The following is a 13145-nucleotide window of genomic DNA, read 5'->3' on the forward strand; positions in this document are numbered from 1 at the left end:
ACTAAACTTAAAGCAGCAATTTGTTTTAAGGTGTTAAGGTGAAACCAAGCTGCATCCAGCAATTTGAAATTTGTTACATATACCCCCTTGTCTTTCCATCATAATGGTGATAATAGATTAATATAGAGCATTTTTTTAAGTGTAAAGGATTTTACACACATATATATCTATATAAATTCCAGAAAGGTCCACACTCATGTCATAGTCCACAACTTGCTGGGGTAGCTACACATATGTACACTAACAAAGGTCCTTGCAGAGATACAAATAAGAGCAGCAGGGGTGCACTCACCAGTCTTCATAGAATCATAATTTTTATTCCATACGAATATACAATTTACAGCAATATCGACGTTTCGGTCCTGTGCATGAATCTTTTTCATAGATATATATATATATATATATATATATATATAATCAATTTTGTATTTGTTTCTACTATATTGCTCAATCTCAAAGCACAAACTTTGTCTAGCTTGGAAACAGGCTCCTGTATGAGCACCTCTGTGGAGCCTGGCCCGGTGAAGCGGTAAATGATCCCTTACTGCATCAGGACAGTTACTGTATATCTCAGCTTCTTGGTTAATTGTGACAATAGGTCTGGTTCTGATTTGGGAGTAAAACAAAACAAGTGACTTTGCTCCTGCACACACCATATTGCAATGCAAGAGGTGCACATAAATTTATTTATTTTTATTTTTTTTTGCATGCAGGCTACATACTGGCTGCTTTTGAATGTATCCCACAAATGTTGGACAGCTGAATTTTTACACAGCAAATTAGATTTGAGTTTGGACATGTGTCTCTGGTGATGGGCTGGCAGTGAACTTCCATCTAAGCCTTGAGATGTTGGTGATGGGCTGGCAGTGAACCTCCATCTAAGTCTTGAGTTTTTTGTGATGGGCTGGCAGTTGGCTCCCATCTACACCTTTTATTGGAATATTTCACAACATATCAATACTGTTCTGTGGCCCTTTATTCGCCACTGTGAGGATACCGGATGACCTGGGTATCCCGGGTTTAAAGATGATCACACAGTGGAGTGGGATATAATGAAAACAAGATGAGCTTTATTCAAGGAGACACAGAAATCCACCAAACAACAAGCAGGGTTATACTAATAAAGTCCACTCAGAGTTCAGCAAAGTCTTTTCCAGTTGCTCTATATCTCCTAACTACCTGTACCAGGCCAGCGATGACAACTGCAGCAGGGCACACAGAGTGGCTGACCCCAGATGACACCCCAACCTCCTGGGAATCAAACTGTACAAACACACTTCCCCACAATCATCTCCTTCTGCACTTCCCTACCTCCCCCTTTCTGATTGGTGGGCCCTGTTGTCAATCTTTCCAGAGTGGAAGGAGAACGACTTTTCTAACAGGAACACTCCCTCCTAGTGATGGTTTCACTGGTGTTACCATTGATGGTTACCATCGATGGCAAAATAGCAAGTAGCCATCGTTGGCTACAAACTATTCAATGGATGACCATCGATGGTTTCACCAACCGATGGTCATCTCTGTTTTGTGACTGACTGGCCCGTGGGCCAATCAGAACCTGGGGCGGGGCTTCACGGGTGCCAGGGGCAGGGCTATGCTCCGAGTCCTGACACCTTGTAAAATATAACAAAAAACATTCGGTTATGCTTAGACATTATTGAAGGGAAACCATCTGGTTCTCCCCCATCGATGGCAAAAGCATTCAACATCGGCCATAAACCATCGATGATTATGAATCATTGATGGTCTATGGCCATCCCTACGCCTTCCTTGCTGTCTACTTCTGGCAAGCTTCCTGAGTGAGACTTCTGCAGACTGAGGGCTTCAAGTTAAGAACACAAAACTGGGTCACAGGGTTGACTCTTCTCTTTTTAACATACAAGCAAGTCCTAGAAGTCCCTTTCCCCTTCTTCCCCACAGCCACCATACTTTTTCTCTCCTTTCAGTAAATAGTTAAATCGGGCTAACCCATTTCCCCACCAATATGTCGCTGTGTCTTTATTGTAGATATGTTTTTTTCCTCTATTCACCTGGTGTAGAAATGTAGGCTGATATCAGCCGATAGGCAGTTTGATCTCATATTAAACCACGGTCCTGATTTGGCAAGGAACGCAGTTGCTTATACGCACGCAATTCGCTGATTGTTGCGTTCTGCCCATGTGTGTGCATCGCAGTATGCGTGCACGAACTAGTCTGTGATTGGGACTACGATCGCAGAGGATACACAGACCCATAGCAGAGTGATTGACAGGAAATGCCGTTTGTGGTTGGTGAATGGGGGAGGGTCGGGCGAATGCAGGCGCGTCAGTGCTTTGGGACCTGCGTTGCCGGGCGTGCATAAATTATCCACTGCAATACCATACGCAGCCTGAGGCCTCATAGCATGCGCTGAAGTTAGCAGTTCCTGAATGCGGTCTGACCTGCCGTAACTGCGTATGGGTCCGATGTTACTCAATGTTACCAACTATTTCGCTGTGTTGCCCAAGGGTACGGATGTGAGTAAGGGGAAGTAGGCATCCTTATGTCAGACAGTGATCGCAATGCGAATGCAAACATTTACATATCACCGCTAATTTTAGCAACTGCGTTGCGTGCGTGTAAGCAGAATAGTGATCCATGCTGAATCAGGCCCCATTAGTGTATGAGTTGGGAGCCAGCCGTTATCCAGTAATGATTTTTTAGGTTGAGCAAAAGGTCCTGAAAAAAAGGAATAATTGCAATGGTTGGGAAGATATGAAATGCCTCAGTTACATACTGTATACTGCCAAATGGCTCAAGGTATAAGTTCTCCTTAAGAGAGGGGAAATCCCTTAGCTTCATATCTGATCTGACAGTCTGGAACGTAAATAACGCAAAGTCTATGTTACAGAGAACGGAGATGAGATGCATACAGAACAATATTATCCCGCCTTCATTATATAATGCTCTATTTTCTCCCCAGAATAAGTTTCTTGACAAATCTTTTATTCATGGTGTTGGTATATGGAATGCGCTACCTCCATGATTCTCCATTAGATAAGCATCTATACCTTGACCAAGATGGCTGACGTAGAGTAGTCTGTGCATGCGCGGCTCCATCTTGGATTACTGTGTTTGAGCACCATAGTACTACACGGACATGTAGTACTCAGCTGTCCCATACCAACAAACATGAAAGTTGGAAGGTATGCGGTAAGGGATGGGGGGAGAGATGCCTTGGGCCCACGTTTACTTGAATAGGATAGGCCAAATAGCAGTCTGTGCACAGGGCACACAGTGACATTGGTGTGAGTGGTGGGTGAATAGGATAGGTTACATAGCAGTCTGTGCACAGGGCACACAGTGACATTGGTGTGAGTGGTGGGTGAATAGGATAGGTTACATAGCAGTCTGTGCACAGAGCACACAGTGACATTGGTGTGAGTGGTGGGGGAATAGGAGAGGTTACATAGCAGTCTGTGCACAGGGCACACAGTGACATTGGTGTGAGTGGTGGGTGAATAGGATAGGCTACATAGCAGTCTGTGCACAGGGCACACAGTGACATTGGTGTGAGTGGTGGGTGAATAGGATAGCCTACATAGCAGTCTGGGCACAGGGCACACAGTGACATTGGTGTGAGTGGTGGGTGAATAGGAGAGGTTACATAGCAGTCTGTGCACAGGGCACACAGTGACATTGGTGTGAGTGGTGGGTGAATAGGATAGGCTGCATAGCAGTATGTGCACAGGGCACACAGTGACATTGGTGTGAGTGGTGGGTGAATAGGATAGGCTACATAGCAGTCTGTGCACAGTGCACACAGTGACATTGGTGTGATTGGTGGGTAAATAGGAGAGGCTACATAGCAGTCTGTGCACAGGGCACACAGTGACATTGGTGTGATTCCCTGAAAACAAAAAGGGGTCAATCCAATTAGGAGCGAGTTGGGTCCTTTTCAGAGGAAATTCACATTTTTTTGTGCGTGCTCCCTAAACATGTGAAAAGGTATGGAAAATATTTATTTGAAGGTACAAATTTAAGGACACCATGCAGAACCTCTGGTGCACCCCTCCAAATTAATAATCAGGCACTTGGAGGGGTTTCAGTTGCACAATTTGTCCATTAAAGAAGTGTCAGTTTTCAGGTTAATTTCTCTAAAAATCTCAGTAATGGATTAAATGATGTTGGACAGGTATGTAGGGGTGTAAATGATGTGGGACAGGTATGTGGAGGTGTAAATGATGTGGGACAGGTATGTAGAGGTGTAAATGATGTGGGACAAGTACGTGGAGGTGTAAAATATGTGGGACAGGTATGTGTAGGTGTTAAAGATGTAGGACAGGTATGTGGAGGTGTAAATGATGTGGGACAGGTGTGTGGAGGTGTAAATGATGTGGGACAGGTATGTGGAGGTGTAAATGATGTGTGATAGGTATGTGGAGGTGTAAATTATGTGGGACAGGTATGTGGAGGTGTAAATTATGTGGGACAGGTATGTGGAGGTGTAAATGATGTGGGATAGGTATGTGGAGGTGTAACTGATGTTGGACAGGTATGTGGAGGTGTAACTGATGTTGGACAGTATGTGGAGATGTAAATGATGTGACAGGTATGTGGAGGTGTAAATGACGTGTAACAGGTATGTGGAGGTGTAAATGATGTGTGACATGTATGTGGAGGTGTAAATTATGTGGGACATGTATGTGGAGGTGTAAATGATATGGGATAGGTATGTGGATGTTTAAATGATGTGTGATAGGTATGTGGAGGTGTAAATGATGTGTGATAGGTATGTGGATGTGTAAATTATGTGTGACAGGCATGTGGAGGTGTAAATTATGTGGGACAGGTATGTGGAGGTGTAAATGATGTGAGATAGGTATGTGGAGGTGTAACTGATGTTGGACAGGTATGTGGAGGTGTAAATGATGTGTAACAGGTATGTGGAGGTGTAAATGATGTGTGATAGGTATGTGGAGGTGTAAATGATGTGTGACAGGCATGTGGAGGTGTAAATGATGTGTGACAGGTATGCGGAGGTGTAAATGACGTGTGACAGGTATGTGGAGGTGTAAATGATGTAGGACAGGTATGTGGAGGCGTAAATGATGTGTGAAAGGTATGTGGAGGTGTAAATGACATGCGACAGGTATGTGGATGTGTAAATGATGTGTGATAGGTATGTGGAGGTGTAAATGATGATAGTACAGGTATGTGGAGGTGTAAATGATGTGGGACAGGTATGTGGAGGTGTAAATGATGATAGGACAGGTATGCGGAGGTGTAAATGATGTGGGACAGGTATGTGGAGGTGTAAATGATGTGTGATAGGTATGTGGAGATGTAAATGATGTGGGACAGGTACATGGAGGTGTAAATAATGTGGGACAGGTATGTGGAGGTGTAAATGATGTTGGACTGATATGTGGAGGTGTAAATGATGTGTGATAGGTATGTGGAGGTGTAAATGATGTGGGACAGGTATGTGGAAGCGTAAATGATGTGGGACAGGTATGTGGAGGTGTAAATGATGTTGGACAGGTATGTGGAGGTGTAAATGATGTGTGAGGTATGTGGAGGTGAAAATGATGTGGGACAGGGATGTGGACGTGTAAATGATGTAGGACAGGTATGTGGAGGTGTAAATGATGTGGGACAGGTATGTGGAGGTGTAAACGATGTGGGACAGGTATGTGGAGGTGTAATGGATGTGGGACAGGTATGTGGAGGTGTAAATGATGTGGGACAGGTATGTGGAGGTGTATGATGTGGGGCAGGTATGTGGAGGTGTAAACGATGTGGGACAGGTATGTGGAGGTGTAAAGGATGTGGCATTCGTGTGATGCATGCAAGTTTCATGAAACAATCTCTATTGCAGAATCGCACCTAATTGAAATGACCACTAATAGTTGTTTTCAGGTGCAAAGTGTTTTCCGTTTGCTCCTAATGCTAAATCAGCCTTGTTGTAGGAATGGAGGTGCTTTGTATATAGTTGTACGCCGAAGGTGTTGTTTGTTTTTGGGGCCAATACAATTACATTCATTGGATGGAGATAAAGAGGACAGAGATAAAGTACCAGCCAACCACCTCCTTATTGTCATTTTTCAAACACAGCCAGTGACATGGCAGTTAGGAGCTGATTGGCTGGTACTTTATCTCCGTTCACTTTATCATCATCCAAGGCTTAGTAAATAGACCTCATACACCCGTATTCAGTTTGAGGCGAAAAGCCGTAATTCACGTAAAAGTTTTGCCGATGACGTCATTTCGCCAGGCGGAGAAGATTCGCCTAGGCGGAAAGTCAATGCAATGTAATAGGCGGAAAAGTTTAGCCTGTGAAAAGCAGGCGGAAAAAAGTGCAGAATTGGGGTCTCGGGGTGCAACGTTGTGGGAACCCCCGCGCAGCCTTCAGACAGTCCCCCAATGATAATCTGTGTAAAAAAAAAACTGTTTAAACACACTTAAGAACACCCCAAAAAATCATTTTGAATTTGGGGGCAAAAAAAAAAATGATGGGGTACAAAGTTAAAAACTAGCGAACTTGACTCTGGGGGGGCCCCAAGTATGCCCCAGGTGTTTTTTTATTGCAGGGGCTTGCGGAAGGTGGATTTCATGATTTTTTAAACTTTAGCAACTTTAAAATATGTTGATCCCCATTTTCAAGTACCCCAAATATGCTAGGATAAGTTATTTTCTGGGAAAAAATACTCCTGAATACTATTCTGCACCACTTATACAAAAACGCTGTTTAGCAGCTATTGAGCCCGTTTAAAAACACCAAATACCTTCTGCAAGCCAAATCGGGGGGTACCATAGTGAACCCCCATGTCAGATCATCTTTTGGGGGGTGTCAGGCTGATTTCCCAAAATCTGACGGTACTTTCCGCTTGTTTAAGTTTTGCAGGGTTCCGTTTTCGCCTACTTTCAAATTGAATACAGGGTAAAGCGGGCACGTGCGCAATACTTTTCCGCCTGCAAAACACGCGATGTAGGCGAAAAGTCCGGGAGGCGGAAAAGTATCGCGGGTCCGCTCAAATTGAATACAGCTCATAAACTCTAAAGTAAATTTTCAAGAAAGCAGTAAACATGAATTTTGACCTAAATGTTTTTTACTACAGGGACATAGGAGAAATGATATAGTACATGTGTCTTGCCAAGGTACAATTAAATAAAAAGCAAAAAAACACATGTATCTGTCGGCATTTTAATTATCCGGGTGTCATTATTTCTGCTCTTCCGTTGTTAACAGTCCCTTGCCAAGTTATACTTATAACATATTAATGTACTTATCTCCAGGCGTTTGGCAGTCCATGTTGCAGAAATGCTTAAACAAATATATTCTATGCCATTTGCTTTTATTTTAACCAAAGCGAAAAAAGTATTATGCATAACTAACAGATACATAATGTCACTTCGCATGTGAGCGCCTGACAGAATGTTCTTTCTTCTCTCATCAGCTCATTTTCTACTATGGTGCCACAGACGCCTGGTGTCCTGTTCAGTATTACGACGACATCAGGAGGGACTTTCCTAAAGCTAATATCTGGCTCTGTGAGAAAGGGATCAGACATGCCTTCGTCCTGGATTCCAGCAAGGAAGTAGCTGCCATGATTAGAGTCTGGTTAAAAGAGCAATCTAACTTCTGAGCTCTGCTCTGCCCGGATCCCGCTCTAGGCCACGGACACACAGGGGTTCATTTTAAGTGCGTTCTTAATTGCTCTTTGAGGCTGATAATCATAAATATAATATACAATAATGAAACAGTGCATGCACTTTCTGATAAACATTTGTCTGGCTTTTTGTGCATGTCAATCCCGAAGTGGTCATGGTGGGTAGAATACCGGGGAACGCTCATTTAATATATAGCACAATGTGCTGCAAAAAAAATATACACTTTGTTAAAAGTGAGGACAAATTTCTGTACATAATTTTAACTAGTGCCAGTAACGTCTCTATAATAAGCGCATGTGCAGAAAACATGGGCACTTTTGCAAAGGGGAGGCCAAGTGCCAAACATCCTGAACCCAGAATGCGTGATGACCCCTGCCTTATAGTGTACCTGCTGCTGGCAGCCATCTTCTTGGTGATATATTTAAGTCAGGAGATGGCACTGAAAATATCACACGAAAAATGGCCGCCAGCCAAAGGTATAGGAGCGAGGCCCTTTGCACTTGGACCTTTTATATATTTCCAATACCAATGTATCTGACACCTTTTACTTCTGTAATGCGTCAAGTTTTAATTACGTTTTATGACCCAGTAGCGTAGTTTATACGATTAAACAGTTTTGGTTTGTTTTTGTTTTTTTAGTATCGTTTAGATAGACTTTAGGATGAATTACAGCTTTCTTATTACTAGTCCAAACACACTTGACTTCCTGCCATTGAAATGTTGGCCTAGAAGCGAAACGCGGGAAATGTGCAAATCATATGTTGGGAGGAGAGTTTTGGGAACGTGACTTTGGGCCTGATTCAGAGCCGGACGCTCTAACCAGAGCGCTCGCTCTGAATCAGGGCCCTCCTACATGAAAATGGAGCGGCCTTATGGATGTTCGCATAGCTGTGGGTTACCACCCACAGCTATAGCGAGTGTCCATGATGATGGTTGCGATGGTCAAGACCATCGGGCTTGCGACGGAGACCCTGCGGTAGGGTCTTGCTGCCGCAAGCCCTGGAGTAATTTTGGCTCTATCAGAGCCAAAATCACTCCCACTGACATCACCACTGATGTCAGTGGGGCTGGCTTCAGATGGTAGGCGTTCCCATGGGAACGCCTCCCTCTGACAGCAGCGCCCCCGGCACGCCCACCAAAGGGGGCGTGCTGTCAATCAACTTCGACAGCACGCCCCCTTTGGTGCGAGACCCGGAGCGACGGAGAGCCCGTCCGGGTCTCGCGCATGCGCACGACGGAGCTCCCTCCGTCGTGCGCATGTGCATTGGGTTAACATCGACCCGCTTGCGAACGTCCTGCGCTCGCGAGCGGGTCTGAATGACCCCCTTTGTCTTTAAAAAAAAAACTATGAAGAGACTTTCCGCTAGAATGCGCTCTCTGGCAAAGGAAAGGGACAATAAAGTAACCATCAGAAGTGTAATATATGGATAGAAGAGATGAGAGATGCATGTTCTGCTAGTCCTCATTTCTTACAGAAGTATAAATGAAACTGAAAAATGACTGATGGCTAAAAAAAACAATAACAAAAAACAGTCATCCAATAAGACTTGCAAACACCCTATATATATAATAGATAGAGGAGAGACAGGCTTGCCCCAAATTTTAGTTTAAATTAGTCTGAGTCCCCATTATTAATTAAATATGATGCAGATTTTTTTATATCACCATGGTCTCCAAATTGCAAAATATCTCCAGCTTGATGGGGGGGGGGGATCGCGGTGTTGCACTGAGAACTTTGAGCACTGAGCGCCTGATACAGACCCGGACGCTAAGCCACGAATGCACGCTATGGCCAATAGTTGCCCGTATGCGTCAATATGCGCATGCGCGAGGCACTCACTGCGTGAGGCAATTGTGCGCTCGTAGGACACAGACTGGACGCTACTTTGAGTGACAGTGCCGTTTGTGGGTGGTGATGGGAAGGTGCTTGTGAACGGGGGAGTGGTGTTGTGAACGCAAGCGTGTCTGGGCATCAAAACAGCGTTTTATGGGTGTGCATAATTAGCATGGAAGCGTCATTGTACGCGGCACTTGGTTGTATTTCAGCCTGCAGTGATCACAGTGCTTGCGGCAGGGTAGGGTCGACCTCAATGGCTGCGAGCATTTCCTATGGCTCTCGATGTTAAACTTACTGGAGATGACGTGTGCTAAGAAAGAAAAGTGGGCGTCTTTAGACCGGCGTGCGTTCGCTCTGCCGTCGCTCTCTTAAGACATAGAGGGCGTCCTTAAGCCTTGCCGTGCGATCGCAGATTTTGCATACCTTCCCCTGATGGCAGCGAAAGTGCGCTGCTTTGCGTCCCGATCTGAGTCGCCCCGAGCGCCTGATGACACAACCATGGCCCTGACTGCGGCTGATCCCCTGCAGAATCTGACCTCGCTATCATAGCTGCATATATGGAGCATGACGGTGTGCACTGCTGTGCCTCAGATATTGGCATGATGTACAACGTCAACACGCAACACATGGCAAAGACCTAGACTCTTTTTTATCATGTACACTCCATACATGTACATACAACCGTGACCACTGGCATTTTGTGGCCAGTCCCAAGTGGAATTGCTGTCCCTTCTTGCCTGAGCGCAGCCCATACTGTGCCTTGGGAGATGCCACACTTGTTTACCAGATTACTGTCATTTAGCTGCTTGTTTGATTCCAACAGCAGAGAACAGTGACTGTGTAATGCGCAGCTCTGGCCTGTCAGGGTTATCTGCAAACAGGGATGTACTGGGGTTGTAAACGTCATCCCCGGCATCCCTTATACATGTGCGCACGAAAATGGGGCATGACCTCGCAGCAGAGTACCGGAAGGCGGAGCTGCTTGGGCACCCTGACCAGGTTTACAGCTGGTCAGCAAATTATTATTATCCTTTATTTATATGGCGCCAACAGAGTACATAAATATAAAAAGAATGAGCATAGAAAACAGTGACGTACTGTACAGTATAAGGACATGGTTTATACACATTGCCGCATTAGTGGTCATAATACTCAAATAAGCAGCAGGGTGGCAGAAACCAAGGGTTAATTGCCATGGTATATAGTATGGAGTAGCTGATAGTAGTAAGGGAAGGAAAAGCACATGAGGAAAGAGGGCCCTGCTCGTGAGAACTTGCATTCCGAATTCCATTACTGCACTTTGGGAGTTAATCAGTAGTCGACAGAATTGCAAAGCTACAAACAAATATGCAAATGAGGCAAAAGGTTGTTGACACCACTCGCTGCATTTTCGATTCCAGCACTGCGACCGAGGTTGCAGGCTGGGATAACCATCCCGACCATCAGTCGAAATGGTGGACAGCGCCGGCCAGCTGAGTAACATTCAGCTTAATGTCCTTGTTTTTTTGTTTTACCATGCCCGTGGATGCCTACATGGAAAGAAGAGGACGTGATTCACGGATAGGGAGAGGTGAGTATGGAATTTTTTTTACAGGGACACATGGATTACTACTTGGAAAAGGGGACATGAATGACTTCAGGGATACTAGGTGAGTATGTGAGATAGTGAGTGTACATGCATGTGTTTATAAACTTGTACTTTCACAGTGTGTGTGTACCATGTTTATTTTAATATTTCTTTTGCAATGGAACTATAGGTACCAGCGGGCCCTTAATGCACCGCATGCTGGTACTTGTGGTTCTCCAAGTACCAGCATGCGGGGGAGACTTGCTGGGACCTGTAGTTCTACTGCAAAAGACAATATTTTTAACTCTTTCAATTACACTACACTATCAACCCGGGCCTGGGAGTCCCCAACTCCCCAGGGATCCTTTGAAAGGGTTATCCTGGCTGTGGCATTATTCCTCCCGCTAGAAAGAGTTCAGTGCTGGTTATGGATAATACAAGGGACCCCTGTAGATGTTTTCAAATAAATAGGAATGTTACCAGTGCATGCGCCTGTGTGTAAAATAATCCATAACTGTATAATAGCCAATAATTTGGTTTTACTAAAAATGTATCAATAAGCAATGTATTTATTCTATAATTTCTAACTGTGCCTAATAAAGGTATACAAGACAAACAACATTGAAAAAAATATAAATATTAGTTGAAATAAAAAAAAATGCTCTTATATATCATATATCACTTTTGTATGTAAGTTCCAAGTTCTCTATTCCTTATAAAAAATCTCCCAGTTCAAAAACATCAGGATAGCCATAGTACGTATTCCAAAGTATATGTGGCCAATACAGGTATATACTGTACCTCCCACAGGTCACCCTTCTCAGCTCTCCAAAATGCGGGATATATATATTGCCTTGCCCGTGCCCTCCTTCTGGTTCCCGTCCGTGCACCCTTATCACAAAGGGGCCAGGTTAGTGTGTATGGTACCTGAGGTCTGGGCGACTACTGGATGCTCCCATTCCTTCTGCTTTCTGGATTGGCGGTCTGGTATCAGTGGTGAGCAGTAGAGTCCGCGGCGTAGGTAGGAGACAGAGCGGGAGGGGAGCCCTGGGCCCATCACTCTCATGCAGGGGCATGGACGGTGGCGTGGGTGGGTTAGTAGCGGGCGGCGCACTGGTATTAGCGGGCCCCCGGGTCTGTCACTTTTAACTGAAGGGGGTTGTTTTATCGGGCGCCAAGCGGTAGCAGCAGACAGGCACCCCCGAGTGTCCGGGGCTCCAGTGCCAGCAGTCCCCACCCGATGGCGACCCTGACAACACGTGCCCATTTTCGGGAACACCGGCCCTCCACGCAACACCGCCCTGTTGATGCCTCTGCCTTTCAACCAGGCAGAGGCATACGGGGGGCTACGTGCGATCATGCAGGACACGTTCTGCAGAACAGGTCCTGCGCTCGCACAGATTCCCGATAATCAGGAATCTGCATTCAGCATTGCACAATCAGGTCATCTGTACACAGTTCGAGCAGTGTGCAAAATTTATTTTGTGCATCCCTCAATTAGGCAGAACAATAAAGATTGTCAGAAAAAACAATTGTTCAAACACACAAAAGTAAGAAAAGTGGTAAGAGATTAGGAGCTTCATTCAGAGGCGGCCGTACGGCCACACGGCCGCCTCGATGTTTGTCCAGTGCACATGCGCACGAGGGAGTCGGCTCCTTCGTGTGCATGCGTGAGACCCGCTACGACCGACAGCGCCGGTTGTAGCGGGTCTCTTTCCAAAGGGGGCGAGCTGTCGATGTGGATTGACAGCTCGCCCCGTTTGGAAGGCGGGCCGGGGGGGTGGCAGCCCAAACGGAGGCGTTCCCATGGGAATGCCTGCCGTTTGGGGGAGGCCCCACTGACATCACTAGTGATGTCAGTGGAGAGCTTCCGGCTCTGACAGAGCCAGAAGCTCTCCGGGGCTTACGACAAGTGAGACCCTACCCTAGGGTCTCGTCGTAAGCCGCGATGGTCTATGACCATCGCGACCATCACCCTAGCGGTCGTTAGAGCTGTGGGTGTAAACCCACAGCCTAACGACCGAAACAGAGGCGGCCGGTCAGGATGCAAGCGCCGCCCAGTTTCTGAGCGACCGCTTGCATCCTCCGACCGCCTCTGAATGAGGGCCT

General features: G+C 45.6%; 1 protein-coding gene across 1 annotated transcript in view; it reads left to right on the forward strand.

The window, feature by feature from the left end:
- LDAH (lipid droplet associated hydrolase) overlaps positions 1–12864 on the forward strand; it is a 248684-nt gene extending 235820 nt beyond the window's left edge. Inside the window, exon 7 of the mRNA XM_088480275.1 lies at positions 7419–12864. Coding sequence (XP_088336401.1) covers positions 7419–7607 — 189 coding nt within the window. The 3' untranslated portion in view covers positions 7608–12864. The remainder of the gene's footprint in view (positions 1–7418) is intronic.
- Positions 12865–13145: the final 281 nt, after the last annotated feature.

This window comes from Taudactylus pleione, unplaced genomic scaffold (assembly GCF_031769625.1).
Source record: "Taudactylus pleione unplaced genomic scaffold, aTauple2 ptg000252l, whole genome shotgun sequence".
Lineage (NCBI taxonomy): Eukaryota > Metazoa > Chordata > Amphibia > Anura > Myobatrachidae > Taudactylus > Taudactylus pleione.